The following is a 20,461-nucleotide window of genomic DNA, read 5'->3' on the forward strand; positions in this document are numbered from 1 at the left end:
ATTTTAGCCACAAATGTAAAATAAAAATATGAGAATAGGTAGGTTATCTTAACTCTACACAGTAAACGAAAATAAGCCTTCGAACTACTCGCAATAGAGGTTATATTGAAATCAGTATTAAATCGCATATATTCACACAGAAAACTTGTAGCCCCAGATTTTATAACATGCATGTAGTATTTTCTTTGATTTTGCGCGTCCTATCAATCTGTCAGAAAACTTTTAAAAATAAACTTCGAATTTTACTTTTTGAGAACTTTTTGCAAAAAGTAATATGATTTATCACGATAGATTCTAGTATTAAATTTGACGTAGTTCATAAAGAGATTCATTATGGATGGAAAAATGTGTGTACTTGACTGTATTTACAAAAGTATTCTCGAAAATAACCAAAAGTGAGCCTTACTTTATTATTCTCTGGTACTATTAATGGTAATGTTGACTTAAATATCTTAATTTTATGGGGTTATTTTGTATGACAGGCAAGCAGAAACACTCTTGAAGATAACGGGCGTAAATCCCAATGAAATAATACCTAACAAAGGTATAAACATTCTCCATCTAGCTGCCGGGTTAAATCCTGAAGAAAATGCCGAGAAATTCACTAAATTGATTATTGCACAAGGCGGACTTCCCAACGAACGGTAAATAAAAATGATAAAACTCTTAATTGAATGTGCAGAAAAAATATTTTTATTTATAATATTGTAAACAAAATGTTTTGCGCGTTTTTATTTTTTTCTAAATCATCTCACTTTCATACTTTAGAACTGCGATGTGGATGAAAAAATGGCGTTATAGAAATCGCCTAAAATTATTATTTTCATGATTATTTTGTTTGTTTATTTTCATGATTATTTTGTTGTGCGTATATATCTGTATGTTTGCATGCATGTTTACAATTATATATCTCTTTTTTATCTTTTGTTTTTAGTATACAGTTATTTTTTCATTGTATTTTAAATAATGAATATGCTATATAAGGTACACACTTAGTGAGCTTTTGCACTACACAGTTTTTTGGCAGTGTGGTTTTGAAAAATAAAAGTGACTACAACAGTTTAGCGTGATCGAATTTACGCGCAACGTGTTCACGCACCGATCAAGAGCACCGATCCGAAGAAAGATGGACAAAAGCATAAGCCAATCCAAGCCAATCATCGTTTTATCACGCTAACTGAAGTGTCGGATGATAAAATTCCGTGTAGTGCACAAACGTCCTTAGGACAGGTGTTTTTTTGCCAGCGGACCACTGGCGACGGGAATTGATAATAATGTACATATAGTTAAGACCTCAACAAAGAGATTGTTACATAATATTCATATAAAAACATTAAATATGTAATTCCTTCATTTCTGACTGAAAAAGGAGGCCGGCGCAGAACGTAAAAATACCCTTCCTGTCTTTAAGCATCAATCAATCAAACGGGTAGAAATACCTTTCCCGTCCTTAGTGTGTTAAGATACTTATACCACCTAAAGGTTTTTATTAAAGATAAATAATATAATTAAAATGTAACTTTGTTTTAAAATCAGTATAAATATTTTATTATAACTTAATTATATCGCTTCATTATCAAGACTGATTAATACTAAAACACTATCTACTAAACCAGGGGCTCCCAATCTTTTTCAGCCCGCGGCGCACTTCCAAGTTTAGTATTTTGTCACGGCGCCCTACTTTAGTAAGCTATTTGGAATAGATAGTGTGACTATATACATATATATATATATATATATATATATATATATATATATATATATATATATATATATATATATATATATGTATATGTATATGTATATGTATATGTATATGTATATGTATATGTATATGTATATGTATATGTATATGTATATGTATATGTATATGTATATGTATATGTATATGTATATGTATATGTATATGTATATGTATATGTATATGTATATGTATATGTATATGTATATGTATATGTATATGTATATGTATATGTATATGTATATGTATATGTATATGTATATGTATATGTATATGTATATGTATATGTATATGTATATGTATATGTATATGTATATGTATATGTATATGTATATGTATATGTATATGTATATGTATATGTATATGTATATGTATATGTATATGTATATGTATATGTATATTATATATATATATATATATATATATATATATATATATATATATATATATATATTATAGTCGAAAGAAATAGGTACCTACAATAATAGAAGTTGGGTAAAACGATGCTAGCTCTCAAAATATTTTTTTTGCTTTATAGGTACCCGTGAATATTTATGGTTTTGGATAATGATAAGAAAATCGACTCACGGCGCCCCTCTTGACTTTCTACGGCGCACTAGGGCGCCGCGGCGCACACTTTGGGAACCCCTGTACTAAACAATATTCAAAATATTTTGATGGTTAGGGAACGAAGCTTAGGTAGATCTCAAGTGGCTTTATTTTTTTTTTTGATTAGCAGTCACAGTCAAAAGGGATCAGGGATGATAAGTGATTGGAAACATATTTAATAACGGACTTTTATTTTATAAATAAAATATATATATAAAGATTTTTAAAATTTATCAATCTCATTTTCAGTTCAGACGATGGGATGACACCATTGCATGTGGCAGCCGCATGGGGTAGACTGAGTGTTGTGAAGATGCTGGTTGAACACGGGGGTGATGTGATCTGCAAGGACGATGATGGTAAAACACCATTGGATTACGCAACAGAAGAGCACCACATCGCTGTTGTCAAATTCCTGAAAACCGTAGAGAATTACAGGCAATGTCAAACAAATACCCCGGAAAAATATAGTTTAAGCCTAGGTGAGCATAAGGCTATAATTGTAATGTTTGTGGTTTAAGGCAAATATATGTTATCTATGTATTAATTTTAAATCAAACACAGATTTTTTGAGTCTACTAAGTTGTATTTTATTAACAAAAACACATAAAAAATTATATTGTGACAATTGTTTCGCCTTGTTAGGGCATTATCAAACGAATGTGAAGATCAAATGGACTATGGTCCTTATGTAGCTATACAATTCTAAGTGACAGTTTTAACACGTGCAGCAATAATATTGCTGCACGTGTTAAAACGTGTTAAAATTATTGCTGCACGTGTTAAAACTGTCACTTATAATTGTATAGCTACATAAGGACCGTAGTCCATTTGATCTTCACATTCGTTTGATAATGCCCTAACAAGGCGAAGCAATTGTCACAATATAATTTTTTATGCGATCCCTCAGACGAATGTGTGGCAAAACGATATTTGATAGATGTTCGAATGATGAAATAAGGAAAGAATGTAAGGCTGAGATAAGCATTATCGATAAAATTAAGAAAGGTATGTTGAGATGGTTTGGACATGTGGAGCGTATGAGTGAAGAAAGAACGGTTAAACAAATTTATGGGGCAAATGTAGTTGGAAAAAGAAGCAGAGGACGACCGAGGAAAACTTGGCACAATCAGGTATGTCAAATACTTGAAAGCGGCCGGGTCAGGAGTCGTAATAATCGTCGGGTATGTATGAGGAGATGCATGAATGTAGAAGAGGCAAAGAATGTTTGCAAAGACAGAGTGGTGTGGCGTTCGATTCTCTCTGCCTACCCCTGCGGGGAAGCAGCGTGATGGTTAGTTAGTTAGTTAGTAATTTTTTATGTGTTTTTGTTAATAAAATACAACTTAGTAGACTCAAAAAATCTGTGTTTGATTTAAAATTAACACATAAATTAAAATGGAGTTCTACAAATTCAACGCCAAATCAATAAATAAATATGTTATCTACCCGAAACAAAGCTATCAGTTTATTTCATCAGACTTTTAATTTGCTTCTTGCTTCTCAATTGCGCATAGTGCATTCCGTTACGGCCCAATATTAGGTGAGCTGCAACTTAATTTTCTCTATATCCAGGTTTAGAAAAGAAAAGAGTTATTGAAAGGCATGGAGTTACAAAAAAAATATATAAAATATTTTTTCTATATATATTCTACAAAACAAAAAATATCCAATATACATTCTTTAAAAAAATCTCTCCGGCGGAATGAATTCTGTGTTTGTGAATATCCCCTTAACCCTTTGGATACCAGGACTTTTGGGGTTGCTGTGTTAGAAATATCGTGATTTAAACATAGATGATTCAAAAGTAAAATGTGTTTAATTATTTATAAACACAAATCTGTATTTAAATTTCAACTTCAGTGCGGCGAAAATATCTCTCTGAGTTTAGTTATGATGAAAAGTCTGGGTAATTATTAGATGATCCGTCATTAACTGGTTAATAAATAAGAATACATATTTTTTTAAAAATATTCAGGTATTTTCTAGTAACTGAAATAATTTGATTGTATTGATTGTATTTGGTTTCACCTATTTTACGTTGCAAGAATTTCAACAGACGGCGCTAGGAACTTGTTACATGAAGTATATAAAGAAGTTTTGTAATTAATGAACGTTCAATCACGGGCTGAGATAATTTCCAAGGATGTAGATAACATGGATGTTCAATAATAGTCCGGGTGGTGAGTGGTACCAAGTGTACTAAATGATGCAAGTGATTAGTGATAGGTCGCAAGCCTTGTAAATGCCCAGACTTCCATATCACCTTTTTAAAATCCTCTTTGTCAGTTGAGACAATCGTAATATATTTATACATTTTTGACCATGCCAGGTATTATACCCGGGACGTGAATCATAGGAGTCATTACCATAAGAAATAAATAATTTTTTTAAATCACTACTAATTTTTATCCTTATTTACTTTTGATTGTTTTTTTTTCTAGATAAGATTATAATAAATAACGGAATAGTAGAAGGAGAATATATTCCGACAGATATACCTGATGAAATTATCCACGTTGATGCATTTAAGAAATCAGAATTTATATCTGAATGGTTTTCAAGGAGTCCTATACTTAAGCAAAATATTATTTATGAAGAACAATCGGAAGATCAAGTAACACCTGTCAACAGGCCCTTATCATCTGGGAATATTCTCTGTGACAGGAAAGATTCCAATAACTCTTCCATTAACATACTTAACAACGTCGAATTTAGAAACAAAAGAAAGATATCTCAAAAGCTAGAAACATCCAAACAGTCTTCTATCTATAAAAGTTGTTTGGCATCTTTCAACGAACTCCAGAAATCATTGTTAGATAATGAAGATGTTCAGCAACTCAACGATTTGAATTCTACGGCTAGTGAAACTGAGTCTACTTCGAGTGATCATTCTTTATCTGGAATCATGCCTATAGAATTTACCAAGAATAGTCATAATCAACTGTTTAGTGTATTTCTCAAGGATAAAAGCAGCGATGGCTTACGACAATCTGGGCCTTGTGATAACGCTAACAAGCTGGATAGATGCCAAAGTCCTTATTCTCCAAATAAATCATCCAAAGCTTCTAAAAGCTTCACGGATCTTCAACCTGGCGACTTGAAAGAAAGCGCCGAACAGTCTACTATATTAACTTCGCATAGAAGTGATAAGTCTTATGATAACCAGGCCGATTGCAGCTCTAGTGACGGTTCCATATTTTCCGATTGTTTGAACAAAGCACTTTTGACGAGCAATGATTTTGCAAATACTTTAAATAAGATAGCTGGGAGTGTTAAGGATAATGATGATCGTATCTCAATAACCAGTTCACGGCCAGAATCAATTAGTAGCAAGACAAATTTGAGTGAAGCATCTGTTCCAGTAGTGAACGAGACATTAGCGAGTATTATTGAAGAGTATAAATATGAAGATGAACAGGCTGGCATAGCTCTGATTGAGAAAAGGATATTAGCTACACCCGTTTCGTAAGTATATTTATATATCATTTGTGTAGTAAATAAAAGACATATCGCTCTCTCCTTTCGAAAACGTCATAAATCAAAAATTTTTCAAAAATCCTGATTTTTCAGGAGAACGTTTTTTAAGTTTTAAAATAAAATACAATATATTAAAAATAAATATCAAGCCACTCATTGAACTTTTTACTGTGCAACAGATCTTTTTACTGTGCAACAGATCTTTTTAGGTGAAACCAGAAGGTTTTTTCTCCATTTGAAAAATATTTAGTTTATTTAAAAAAATAATTAAACAATACCTTTTCTTCGAAATGCAAAAACAACACTTTCTGCCCTGTAGCGAGTAAATATTAAGTTTAAAAAATGCTGCTTTTGCTGGGATATAGTAAATTTTCTGGGCACTGAAAAGATGCACAGCTGAAAATTGACGATTTTTGATTTATGACGTTCTTGAAAGGAGTGAGCGATGTGAGATCTAATTGATTCGGGATTCATTGTGTGGCTCCCATTAAAAAAAAAACTCAGTAAATACCAATATTTAAAATTAAAAAATTATGACACGTATTTTGATGGATCGATTTCAATTACCATATGGATCTAAGGAAAAGTTGATTTCTTTTATGAATGCTACCTATTTTCTGCCCATAATTTGTATTTTAATTGTTTGCAAATTAGTTTCCGTGTTTCGTTTTGTTTATTAAGTAATTCTTAATTGAGTCTTGTAATTTATTTAAGTCTTGTGATTATTCAAAAGCAAGGTGTCAAAAGCTAGTTCAACATCATCATTTATGCTCATAATTTGTATCTTAATTGTTTGTAAATTAGTCTCCACGTTTCATTTTGCTCTTTCAAGGGTTACAATCGAGTCTTGTGATGGTTCGATGGTGTCGAAAGCTAGTTCAACATCATCATTGCCGATAGCGTTGGACTATGATACCGATACCTTGCGAAAAGAGCTAACTACACTCGGTGTCACCACCGGGCCCATCACCAAATCAACCAAGAGAGTTTATCTAAATCGTTTACAAAAATTGAGAAAGACTCCAAAACTACAGCAGATTGAAGTCCACAAAAGTAAGATATTTTATTACTTATTTTAAACAATAGGTACCTACTCTAGTCACTTTATTTTTTTCAAATTAATGTTTTTATTGATAGAAATAGACACCAAAATAATAAGTGTCAAAATTAATTTAAATAACGAAGTTGTATTTTATTGTTATGACAAAAGGTTTCCTAAAATGTGTTAGAATTCAGTCAAAATTATGTAAAGGTATCAAATTAAATATAATATAAAAAATATATATTGATATCAAAAAGCAAAAAGACTTGACTGTACATTGAGTTATCATATATACAGTAGATTATTTTTACATGCAGTCAGTCTATTCTTGTGTATCAAATGCTTTGTATAATTTTGTGTAGTATTTAGCCATCTAAAAATTTTCCATTTGGCGGAAGATTGGGCCTAAAGGATGCAAAGATGCATTCAAACTTTGATTTTTAAAGTAGATATTTTATGCAGAAACATTTTATATACATTAGCAAATGTTTTTATTTATTTATTTGACTTACAGCTTATCCCATAGAGCTGGAAAAAACATTTAGAGATGAAACTTGGAATTGTGATCTCTCTCCCTATATATCACTGGAAAAACAAATTGCGACTCAGTTTGCGGAACCGGATATCAATAAAAAATGGAGGGAAGGAATAACAAAGACTTCCTTTACATATCTTCTATTGGACCCCCGGATAACGGACAATCTCCCCTGCCGGTCTGAGACAATCTCCAGGCCAGAAATATGGAGAAATTTCATAGATTCTATATTCTACATAGGAAAAGGCAAACGCTCAAGACCGTATTCTCACCTCTACCAAGCTGTTACTCAGTACAACACCGGACACATGAAGTCTAACGACAAGAAGATTCAACACATCTTGGATATTTGGAATGATAATTCGGGAGTGATTTGTTTACACATATTCCAGAATGTAATACCGGTTGAGGCGTATACTAGGGAAGCAGCGATGATCGAGGTAATCGGTTTGAAGAATTTAAAAAACATCAAGCCCGGAAATTATTACGGTATTGTTTCCACGTGGAATCTCAAACAAAAGAAACTTCTCGGGGTATATTTGTTGTATAAGGCTATGTTGATATTTCTCAGTGAAGGAGAAAGACAACTTAGACCAGCCGATATAGGATAAATGTATAAATATATTTTTTATTAAATTTAAATATTTGAACTCATGTCTCTGAGGCTGATTACATACATAATATCCTAAAACATTTATTCCTAAATAATGCCTATAATGATAATCGTTTTATATAAAATTCGAGATAAAAAATAAAGATTGATTAATAGATAAGTGATATTAAACACATTTAGAAGCCAAATATATTTTCATTAACGAGTTTATTAATATTAACAAAAAATATTACAGGAACACTGGAATATTTTGCACCGACTGAAATTAATATATAGAATTTATTGTGATAAAATATTAAGACTTTTTTTACATTGCATAAATGTAGACATTTTTTTAAACGATGCGGACATGCATATTAATTACATGTGTTGTATAAAATTGATCTCATTTTACATTTGTTTTTGTATTTTTGTAAACAATATTCCCGAATCACATCTCATCACCACACCATGATTTTACATTTAATAATTGTCACTTTGTATATTAACAGTACAAAGCCGAGTATGTATCTACTATGCAAAAATTTGCAATCTGCAGTAATGTTCGCTGTCGGAGCAAACCATTGGATGTTTAGTGTGTGTGAATATATCACTACTGGATCACATATCGTGGGTGTACTGGCAAAAAACATTAACTCAAAAACATGCAATTTGGACTTCATGATGCAAATTATAAAGACTTTTTAACGTTCTATAAACTGGCAAAATACACTACGTTATTTGAAATGTCATAAGTATGTTATTTTAAAAGTAAATTCAACTTTAAGTTTAATAGCGATTATTTTTTTCAGTCCGCCTCCATAGTGTAATGGTCAGCACGCTTGGCTACCATTAAGGAGGTCCCAGGTTCGATTCCCAGAGGGGGGGGTGAATTTTTCACTCTAATAATTTATTCAATATTACCCTGGACTGGTACCTGAAGCGGAGGGCTTATCACCTTTCCTTTATGTGTATGATCAAAATAACACTGCGTTTATATGATGCTGTGCCCTATGCACCATTGGGCTGCGGATAAGGGTTTTAATGAAGTGAAGTGATTTTATTCAGGCTAAAAGCTTTAAATAACGGATTATACAAACAGGGATTTTAGAGTTAACGTTTTTTGCCAGTATACCCACGATATGTTACGTAGCTTAATACAGAAAAAATATTCATATTTGAGATTTTTTTGATTCTCCATTTTGCTCAGATGGACTTGGGGAATGTCACATCATAGGTGATGAAATGGAGAAAACGTTGAAAGTAATTTTATCAAAAGTAATTTAATTACACCATATGATATAATACAAGGTTATTCATACAAATTTATTTATACCACAATGTTTTTAATTTTTTTTCTTTATATTTATAATTTATCAATGTTTATTTATATTACATATTTAAAATTGGAATCATTTGAAGAAATATATCAAAATAAAATGATTTTTAAAAAAATCTTGTCTTTTTTTTGAAAATATATATTTCTACTTTTTGACACAATTTCTTAAAAATTGTAAAAATAATCCAAATGGTGGAATGTTGACTTATTAAGCTGTAATGATTATTGTGTGTGTGAGAAAGGAAATATGTGACATATCGCTCACTCCTTTCAACGTCATATATCCAAAAAACTTGATTTTTAGGAGATCGTTTTTAAAGTTTAAAAATAAAATAAAATGTATTAAAAATAAACATCAAGCCATTTTGAACTTTTTACTGTGCAACATATATTTTTAGTTAAACATGAATGTTTTTTTCTTCATTTGAAAAATATTTAGTTTATTTAAAAAAATAATTGAACAATACCTTTTCTTCAAAATGCAAAATAAAACTTTCTGCCCTGTAGCGGGTAAATATTAAGTTAAAAATATGCCGCTTTTGCTGGGATATAGTACATTTTCTGGGCATTCCGAAAACATACACCACTGAAAATTGACGATTTTTGATGACATTGTTGAAAGGAGTGAGCAATATGTGCATCCAAATAGTAAGAGGCTCATAGAATAGTGATGATTGAAAGATCAAGAGGAAGAAGTTATGACTTTTTTTACAAAACGGAAACATCTGGGTACTTACATTATTTGTCCACCTTCATAGTGTAATGGTAAGCGCGTTGAGATACAGTGCTGGAGGTCCCTGGTTTGATTCCCAGGTCAAAATAAATATGAATGATTTTTCACTTCAATATTTACTTACCTGCACTGAAGACTTTGTATTATTATTTTGAGAAATAATAAGACTTTGTTTTTTGATCCACTCATATTTTTATTAAAAACCAACTAGTCATAAAATAAACCCTGAAGAGGGCAATAGGTTGTTGCCGAAATTAGTGTTGTTTTTAGTAAAAATGTGAGTGGATCAAAAAACAAAGTCTTTTTATTTCTCAAAATAACATATCACTATGATCCACAAAGTTAATGCTTTCAATATTCAAAATATGAAGACTGTACCTGAAGCGCAAGTAATGATTAAGATAACACTGTGTCAATGTGATACAGTGCCCTATGCACCATTAGGTGCAGATATGAAAACATTATTTTCATTAATCATTTTTACCTTTTACATTATTTTTCCAATAAGTTTATGACCTGATAAAAAAAACAATTGACCTAGTGCTCAATATATTATATCTACAGTTAGTGTAATCTGTTGTAAAATAAATTTTATACCTGCATGAATATGGTTAAGAATATTGTATGAATGTAATTCTGCGATAAAGTCGGCAATAAAAATGTTTTTATCAGTTATTAATTTTAAAATATTTTGAAAAAAAGGAGGATGCATGTATTATAAAATAAATCTGAGAAAGTAGCTGAAAATTTACTTCTGTACAGTATTTGATGTCTAATAATATTAATAATAATAATAATAATAATAAAACCCTTATCCGCACCCCAATGGTGCATAGGGCACTGTGTCTTATAAACGCAGTGTTATCATGATCGTTTTTTACACATGAAGGAAAGGTGATCAGCCCTCCGCTTCAAGTACCAGTCCATGGTAATATTGAATAAATATTACAGGGAAAAAATCACTTATATTTATATTTTTACCCCCCTTGGGAATCGAACCCGGGACCTCCAGAACGGTAGCCGAGCGTGCTGACCATTACACTACGGAGGCGGACAAAATATATTATTATTACATACTTATTTTATTTATTGTTTCGGCATTAACTTTGTAGTAACAAGTGTTTTCTTTAATCATTATTACATACTTCGTGATTTTCTGCAATTGAAAAATTGTCATTAATAATTTGTCCACTTTCAAAGTGTAGTGGTTAGCACGTTTGGTAGCATGCTGGAGGTGCCGGGTCTTGATTCCCAAGGAGGTTCATGTTAAATATAAGTGATTTTTCAAATTTGCGTGGCTGACCCTAACTTCATGCAATTAATCAATATAACACTGAGTCCATGGGATTCAGTGTCCTGCATCATTTGGTGTGGGTATGGGTTAGAAGAATAATTATCAATTATATAAAAGAAATTATGTAACTTAATTAAAGCACATAAAAACATGGAAAATATTTTTAGTTTTATAATATTTTCTTATAGAAATGGTTATAAAAGATAAATACTATTTACAATCGCAAATGATTTAAGGAAGATATCTTTTAATTTTTAAATAAAAGTAAATCATTATGATAACACTATTGTTAACTGTATTGTTTTTTTGTTTTTGTAAACAACCAAATCAAGTATACAATTACTTAAATAGATAATCATTCGAGATTTGATGCATGAACTAATTGGATAAAGACATAATTAAAAAATGTTGATTTGTATTACAAATTAGTTTAAGCAATGTTATCAGGTGATGGAGCACCCTGTTGAGAATATTTCTTTAATTTTGATACACTATCTATTCAATTATACAGCCATTCGATTTTAGTTTATATGTTGTATTTTCTGCCTGGCACAGCGACAGGTGCTATATATATAATTGAGCTAAATAATTGAGGTTTCATTATTTTAAATTCTCCGTAGTGATTTGACGTATATACAAAATTTATTATAATAAAATAACTTAATATAAGTAAGATTTATAGTTCTTGTGTGTGAAAGAACAATTAATTACGGTAAGAAATTTATATTTTTATAAAATTACTGCTCATTTATTTATTGCTACGAGCAGTTCTATTGAAATATTTTAGCTTCCAGATTGAAGCAACAAACCGCTTTTTCATTTTACTAAACGTTTCACTTGTGAAAAAAATAGATTCACTGGAAATGATATACATATATTATATGTATATCATTTCCTATGCATATACATATTTTTATTTATTTAAAAAGGAAATTTTTATGTTCTTATTATGTATATACAAATGTTTAAATTTCATACTATTTTTGCAGGGCTAAGTGCCCTGTTATTCAATATAGGAATCAAATTGTGGTAGAGTGAGTTGAAGAACCTAGGAACTCAGTTTGCGAAAACCACAAGACTACAACTTGATATTATTTTTACATATCTTTAAATCATAATAAATGCTTAATGTAGGTGTTAATTACATGGTGATTAGGAATTAAATAGTCTTACATAAGGTTTGTTGGTACCCCTCTCCAAGCTTATTGAACAATTTTTAATTTAAGTTTTACTTAGTAAATACCACATTACTATAATAATAGTGGCATTTACTGAGTAAAACTTAAATTAAAAATGGATAGATTTTACCACAAAGTCACTGCCGAATCTATTTATGAATTTATCAAACAAGTTTAAATATATATTAATTTAATTATATTACTTTAATTATTTGGGTAGTATGTTTTCTAGGGATGGAAAGATTGATAAAGACATAGAAAGGAGAGTGAATGCTGGGAACAGAGTGAATGGTGCACTAAAATCAGTTTTAGCAAATAAAAATCTATCAGCGGAAGCTAAACTGGCAGTACACAATGGAGTTCTGGTTCCAACCCTTATGTATGGAAGCGAAGCATGGAGTTGGCAAAAGAAGGATGAAAGCAGACTGAATGCAGTCGAAATGCGATCCCTCAGACGAATGTGTGGCAAAACGATGTTTGATAGATGTTCGAATGATGAAATAAGGAAAGAATGTAAGGCTGAGATAAGCATTATCGATAAAATTAAGAAAGGTGTGTTGAGATGGTTTGGACATGTGGAGCGTATGAGCGAAGAAAGAACGGTTAAACAAATTTATGGAGCGAATGTAGTAGGAAAAAGAAGCAGAGGACGACCGAGGAAAACTTGGCACAATCAGGTATGTCAAATACTTGAAAGCGGCCGGGTCAGGAGTCGTAATAATCGTCGGGTATGTATGAGGAGATGCATGAATGTAGAAGAGGCAAAGAATGTTTGCAAAGACAGAGTGATGTGGCGTTCGATTCTCTCTGCCTACCCCTGCGGGGAAGCGGCGTGATGGTTAGTTAGTTAGTTAGTTACTTTAATTATTAAAAATTTGAAGCAATGTATAAAGAACAAAAAAAATCAGGTAAAAGATAAAATGTTTATTATGATCTCTGTAGAAAATTGTATTAGATACAATTATTTAGTATACTTTTTTGAGAAATAAAAAGACTTGTTTTTTATTTCTCAAAATAATATATCAATATGATCCACAAAGTAAATGCTTTCAATATTCAAAACACAATTATTTAGTACCCTAGGTTAATTATACAATTTGTAATTATTATGAATTTAAAACAATGTTTCATGTATATTATTTAAAAATGTTCTATTTAATTTTGTTTTCAGATCAAAATGAAAATTGCAATACTGTCAGTGATTTTATTACTGGTAAATGTGTCATTAGGTTTAGATAATGGATTGGCACTAACACCACCCATGGGTTGGTTAACCTGGGAAAGGTTCAGGTGTATCACAGACTGTGTAAACCGACCGGATGAGTGTATAAGGTGAGTAATAATTATGTACTCGCAACCATCTTTGAAACAAAAACCTGTTTCAGCTTTTTTTGCGAAGTATCGATGTACAGTTTCATTCATAAATATAAACATATCTTTGCAGTGAAAATTTGATCATACGTACGGCTGATTTGATGGTTTCTGAAGGGTATTTGGCTGCAGGATATGAATATGTTGGTATCGATGATTGTTGGTTGGAGATGTATAGAGATGAAGAAGGAAGACTAGTTCCGGATAAGGAAAGGTTTCCTAATGGAATGAAATATATAGGAGATTATGTAAGTATAGCTTTTTGTTTAATTTTATTTTACCTTTAGTTATCTACATTACTTTTAGTTACCTCCGTTATCCGGATAGTGAAAAATCATAAAATCTGGAAGGGAAACAGAAACAACCATTATCATGTTAAGTATAGTTTGGAATGTTATATGTGTGTTGTGGTTTTAAAAGTAAATTCAACTTTTAGTTTAATAGTGGGTATTTTATTCAGGCTAAAAGCTTTAAATAAAAGGGATTATTCAAACAGGGATTGAGTTAACGTTTTTTGCCAGTATACTTTTGAATAACTTCTTCTGAAGTCTTTTTTTTAACAATCTCGTTAGTTGAAAATTAGCATAATCAAGGATATTTTGTATTTTTAATCCACGTGTTGTAGGATCTCCAAAGCTTTAAATAAAAGGGATTATTCAAACAGGGATTGAGTTAACGTTTTTTGCCAGTATACTTTTGAATAACTTCTTCTGAAGTCTTTTTTTAAACAATCTGGTTAGTTGAAAATTAGCATAATCAAGGATCTTTTGTATTTTTAATCCACGTGTTGTAGGATCTCCCAAAAAAAAGAAAAATATCTAGAAAATATCAGAATTTTTACATTTTGGATATTTTGTGCTTACTGGATTCATTGTAGTTACACAGCAAAGGGTTGAAATTTGGAATTTATCAAGATTTTGGAACTAACACCTGTGGCGGTTATCCAGGAATATTGGGATATCAGGAAATCGATGCTGCTACCTTCGCCGAATGGGGAGCAGATTATGTTAAATTAGATGGTTGCTATGTTGAACTCGATATGATGGATGAAGGTATTTATTTTTCAAACTGATTTTATCTTTAATTGCAAAAATAATAACTACATAATATTTACATTAGCAACAAATGGATAACACATAGATTAGGAGGTTGAAAATCTAAATATAGCACTGATTTAGAGATAAGAATAAAAACAATAATGATTAAATAAGTATATATATTTGATTTCTTCATATCGCTCACTCCTTTCAAGAACGTCATAAATCAAAAATCGTCAATTTTGAGTTGTGCATGTTTTCGTAATGCCCAGAAAATGTACTATATCCCAGCAAAAGCGGCATATTTTCAACTTAATATTTACCCGCTACAGGGCAGAAAGTGTTATTTTTGCATTTTGAAGAAAAGGTATTGTTTAATTATTTTTTTAAATATGCTAAATATTTTTCGAATGGAGAAAAAATATTCAGGTTTTACCTCAAAAGATCTGTTGCACAGTAAAAAGTTAAATAAGTGGCTTGATATTTATTTTTAATAAATTGTATTTTATGTTTGAACATTAAAAACGTTCTCCTGAAAAATCAAGTTTTTTGATTTATGACGTTCTTGAAAGGAGTGAGCGATATGTAGTACATGTAAGAGAAAACGAATTTAAAACATCACCAAAATGAAGAAGAATATAAAAGTTTTTTTTAATTATTTTTTTGTGTTGTTTTTCGCTATTTTCTTGTAATTTAATTTTTAATTTCGAGGAAAATATTTTTTGTTGTTTTCGAATTGGCAATTTTTTTTCAAAATATCAAGAAAAATTATTAGGAAAATCAGTGAAATAAAACAACATTACTTCTTTGCCCAGGTTACCCGGAGTTTGGGATGCTACTCAATCAAACTGGTAGACCTATGCTGTATTCGTGTAGCTGGCCAGTTTACCAAGAATTAAACGGAATCATGGTAAGGCATCATTTTAAGGCAACACTGCATAATAATTAATAACAAGTAAACATTTAATGCAAGAGTCCGCATTAAATGTTTACTTGTTAACTGTCCAACTGTCCGCCTCCGTAGTGTAATGGTCAGCACGCTCGGCTACCGTACTGGAGGTCCCGGGTTCGATTCCCAGGGGGGGTCAAATAAATATAAGTGATTTTTTCACTCTGATATTTATTCAACACTACCCTGGACTGGTACCTGAAGCGGAGGGCTGATCGTCTTTCCTTCATGTGTTAATGATCAAGATAACATTGCGTTTATATGCGCAGTGCCCTATGCACCATCGGGTGCGGATGAGGGTTTGAAACATTTAATGTCTACTTTTACTAATTAAACTGTCCGCCTCCATAATGGTCAGCACGTTCGTCTACTGTATAGGAGATCCCGGGTTCGATTCCCAGGAGGGAGATCAAATAAATAAAGTTATTTTTTCACTTTAATATTTATTTAATAGCACCCTGAACTGGTACCTGAAGCGGAGGGCTGATCACCTTTCCTTCGTGTGTTAACAATCAAGATAACACTGCGTTTATATGATGCAGTGCTCTATGCACCATCGGGTGCAGATGAGGGTTTGAAGAAGAAGAAACATTTAATTGCTTCTTAGACTTCCAGTCGATGTAAAGACTGTATTTATCATTAGTTCATTTATTATTAATTTAGGGTGTATTTATTATTTTAGCCGAACTTTACTTCCATTATCGAACATTGCAATTTGTGGAGGAATTACTATGATATTGATGATTCATGGGCGAGTGTTGCGTACATCATGGATTACTTTGGGAAGAATTCAGAGCGTCTAGCTACGTATGCCGGCCCCGGTCATTGGAATGATCCAGATATGGTTAGAATTATTTACTATCAATACAAAAACAATAGCATATGAATAAACGTCGCTTTAATCATAAATTAACATTTGTGGGTGAAAGAAGAATGTTATATTTATAACACATGACACATTAGACATACTGTTTTCATATTATGTTTATATAGACAACACAGCTTGTGTGTATGTAAAATTTCATACGTAGTTAAATGGAATATCTTTTGTATATTAAAAGCATTGTCAACTTTGTGGTATGGTAATATAACACTCTCCTTATCATTCATCGTTCACTTTCTATAATATGTACTATTTAAAAACTCTACTTCACGACTACCAGTTCCAGAATAATCATTCCATCATCAGTTCAACTTTAGACTATACCTGATGATGGATATAAGTGATTTTTTCACTCCAATATTTATTCAATATTACCCTGGACCGGTACCTGAAGCGGAGGGCTGATCACCTTTCCTTCATATGTCAATGATCAAGATCAACACTGCGTTCATATGAGTGAAGTGCCCTATGCACCATTGGGGTGCGGATAAGGGTTTGGAGAAGATGATGGAATGATAGTCGTGATGGCTTTCCGAAACCGGTACTTGTGAAGTAGAGTTTTTAAGTGATATTACACAAAGTGAACACGGTGAATGATAAGGAGAGTGTAAATGCAATATCTTCTAAGAAAAGGAAAACAGTCTGCTACAAATAAATGACCATGGTTTGTTCCTATTAATCTCTTTCCGTGTGAGTTTTTGTGAACTATTTTTTTTTACTTCAAGGGCTCGGCCATCTATTTTATATCTATCTACCTTCATTACCCAATTAATAATATCTCTTTTATAAATAGTTCCGTTATATAATGATTTTATGGATAATGGGGTAGGTTATAGAACTTTATTACGAAATACCCAAAATTCCCTTGATCGAATGTTTGCTTTTATTGTAAATGTTTGATTTTCTTTAACATTTTTTTGATCTTGTGGTTCTATAAATGTTTTCATATAGTGTGTTATTGGTGATTTGTGTATAATTAGCTGGTAGGTATTTTTTTTTATGATTTATCTACTATTAAATGTAGATTAGTAATACATACTCTAGTCCAGGCATGGGGAACCTTTCTATTTCAAAAGGCCACATTCACTTATCTGATTCAACATGAAGCCGCAGAAAAGAAAACTTTGACACCCCCCCTATAAATTAAATATTTTAATTATATCACAATATAAATTGTTAAAAATGCAATTTAAAAAAAATAAAGAAAAATGCAAATTTACAAATCAATTTATTAATCATCAAGCTGCTTATCTATAAGAAACATACTTAATACATAAAAAAGTACGTACATCATTAAAAATATTTGTTAATGTTTACAGGTTTACCAACCTTTAATGATTAATTTGCATCCGCTTTTTGTTAGAAAGCATTTAAAGATTTGGTTATCTGTGTTTTATTATTTTTTTAGTTGGCATCAGTCAAAAGTCCCCACTAGAACAGCCAAAAGGCCGGATGCGGCCTTAAGGCCGCAGGTTCCCCATGCTTGCTCTAGTCCATGGGCAAGAAGAAGTATAATAATTCTTTTATATTTTTCAGCTTGTAATTGGAAACTTTGGTTTAAGCATCGATCAAAGTAGAGTACAGATGGCAATCTGGGCGATACTGGCAGCACCATTGCTTATGTCGACAGATTTAGCGACAATGAGACCAGAATTCAAAGAAATTCTTCTGAATAAAAATGTTATTAAAGTTAATCAAGATCCCTTGGGACGAGCTGGTATTTTAGTATTAACGGTAAGTATTAATGAAATACCTTCGTAGTTTAATGTAAAGTTACCTCATTTTGTCACCATGCGTGAAATAGGTTAAACTTGACTAATTTGAACTATTTTGTAAAACCTTAAACATGGGATTTGAATATTATTTTTTGACATCTCATCAAAGATGAAGAAGAATATGGAAGTCTGGGCATTTACGGGGCTGACGACCGTCATAGGCTGGTTTAAGTGATCACTTTACACACGTGTAACATTCACCAATTCTACCCATTATTGACAACCACACTACTCAAATTCTTGGAAGTTCTATATATATGAACCAATTTAGAAACTTTGTTCTTGAATCACTAGAACTTCACTAGAGACATCTATTGGTGAGATGTAAAGAAGCTTTTTTACTAAGCCGAAACTCCTATATTAGTATGTGAGGTCCGAATCCTGGATTATATTCACACACATGAGAAACGCCAGAAAATACCATTTTCATTTTTATTATTTAGCTTGTAATTTGACCAGATAGTTTATTTACAACATTTTGAGTGTGTCCAAATACTTGTTCACAAAATCTGGATTATCTCCAATTACAGGAGTTATTTTCATATTATTATTTTTTTATGGGATTTGAAGCCTAAGATAGTAAGAAGTAATCACGCCATCAGTTAAAAATCAATGAAAGAATATTTAAGAATTAATCAATGCAATAAAAATCGGAAGAATGAAATGTATCTTGCCATCAATTTACATTTTTAATTATTTCTAACTTTGTCTTGTTTGTAATGTAACTGGTAATGATAAAAATAATTTTTCAGAGAAGGAATATTGAAGTTTGGCGGAGAGAAATAACTCCGATTGTTGCCGGCCAACCGTCACTAGCCTTTGCCTTTGTAAACCATAACACCGATGGAGCTCCTAGAGATGCTGTGTTCAACTTTACTGAACTGGGAATACCGGAGGCTAATGAATATAAAATTGTGGTAAGCCAAATTTCAATTTGATAATGAAATCATCCCCCTTTTCATAAAGTTTACTTTCATCTGATCATTATAATTTTTTTTTTCAGGATCTCTTCGCGTCTGAGTCAATGAATTGGGGTATTGAAAGGAGAGATTTTAGTGTTAGAATAAATCCTACAGGTATTAACATATAACCATTCTAAAACATTTAAAAAAAAAAATTATAACCCTTATCCGCACCTAATGGTGCATAGGGCACTGCATCAAATTGACGCAGTGTTATCTTGATTATTACTTACATGAAGGCAAGGTGGTCACTCTTGCGCTTCAGGAACCAGTCCAGGGTAATATTAAATAAATATTACAGTGTTAAATCACTAATATTTATTTTCATCCCCCCCCCCTGGGAATCGAACCCGGGACCTCCAGCACGGTAGCTTAACACGCTGACCATTACACCACGGAGGCGGTTTTATTTTTATTATTTTTTTTTAAACATTAATATAATGATATTAATCTAAATGTTTTATAGGTGTCTCAACTTGAAGCATAGCCTCTATTGTTTTCAAAAAATGGAAGTCTCGGCATTTCAGGGTTTACGACTTAGCATTCGGCTTCGATGCTTCGTCTCAAGTTGAGTCACCTATAATATATATTGATATATCATCCGTAGGGTGAATAATCCAGTGTTTAATGTTATAAAAAAAACAATAATTTAAATGTTGCTAATATTTTTTTTCCAGGTGTACAAATGTATAAAATGGAAGTTATTCCTGCCAAGAAATAAGGACTTATAATAATATTGCTTGAATTTTTAGTGAAATTATTATTTTTTCTGTATTTAGTCTACGCTTAATCACTTGTATAAAAATTTTAAGAATAAAACAATATTAAATAATATTTGTTGTATTTTGTTTATTCAAAATATTTTATTTGTGAATCCGGGTTATTTATTTGCAAAATTATTATTCTTATGACCTAAATAAAACTATTTTTTAATACAAGTG

At 31.4% G+C, this 20,461-nt stretch overlaps 2 protein-coding genes across 2 annotated transcripts; both read left to right on the forward strand.

Moving 5' to 3' along the window:
• The first annotated feature begins 197 nt into the window (after nucleotides 1–197).
• Nucleotides 198–9,432, forward strand: LOC148307942 (uncharacterized). Its single transcript, XM_088262559.1, has 6 exons — nucleotides 198–395; nucleotides 483–644; nucleotides 2,600–2,832; nucleotides 4,795–5,818; nucleotides 6,663–6,883; nucleotides 7,387–9,432. The coding sequence occupies exons 1-6, from the start codon at nucleotides 334–336 to the stop codon at nucleotides 8,016–8,018; spliced, it is 2,334 nt and encodes a 777-aa protein (XP_088118685.1). The 5' UTR covers nucleotides 198–333; the 3' UTR covers nucleotides 8,019–9,432.
• Nucleotides 9,433–11,875: 2,443 nt separating this feature from the next.
• LOC148307943 (alpha-N-acetylgalactosaminidase-like) lies at nucleotides 11,876–20,352 on the forward strand. Its single transcript, XM_088262561.1, has 10 exons — nucleotides 11,876–12,077; nucleotides 13,715–13,875; nucleotides 13,988–14,162; nucleotides 14,792–14,966; nucleotides 15,767–15,861; nucleotides 16,583–16,744; nucleotides 18,320–18,517; nucleotides 19,311–19,475; nucleotides 19,562–19,634; nucleotides 20,198–20,352. The coding sequence occupies exons 2-10, from the start codon at nucleotides 13,721–13,723 to the stop codon at nucleotides 20,239–20,241; spliced, it is 1,242 nt and encodes a 413-aa protein (XP_088118687.1). The 5' UTR covers nucleotides 11,876–12,077; nucleotides 13,715–13,720; the 3' UTR covers nucleotides 20,242–20,352.
• Nucleotides 20,353–20,461: the final 109 nt, after the last annotated feature.

Source organism: Brachycentrus maculatus, unplaced genomic scaffold (genome assembly GCF_059751285.1).
Source record: "Brachycentrus maculatus isolate JH-2025_06_01 unplaced genomic scaffold, ASM5975128v1 h1tg000184l, whole genome shotgun sequence".
In the NCBI taxonomy this organism is placed as follows: Eukaryota; Metazoa; Arthropoda; class Insecta; order Trichoptera; family Brachycentridae; genus Brachycentrus; species Brachycentrus maculatus.

Coding starts and splice junctions, on each gene's coding strand:
- LOC148307942 (XM_088262559.1), top strand. CDS start 334: ATGGATGGAAAAATGTGTGTACTTGACTGTATTTACAAAAGTATTCTC. Junction 396..482: donor ATTCTCGAAAATAACCAAAA/GTGAGCCTTACT, acceptor TTTGTATGACAG/GCAAGCAGAAACACTCTTGA. Junction 2,833..4,794: donor AAAATATAGTTTAAGCCTAG/GTGAGCATAAGG, acceptor TTTTTTTTCTAG/ATAAGATTATAATAAATAAC.
- LOC148307943 (XM_088262561.1), top strand. CDS start 13,721: ATGAAAATTGCAATACTGTCAGTGATTTTATTACTGGTAAATGTGTCA. Junction 13,876..13,987: donor CGACCGGATGAGTGTATAAG/GTGAGTAATAAT, acceptor ATATCTTTGCAG/TGAAAATTTGATCATACGTA. Junction 14,163..14,791: donor TGAAATATATAGGAGATTAT/GTAAGTATAGCT, acceptor GATTCATTGTAG/TTACACAGCAAAGGGTTGAA.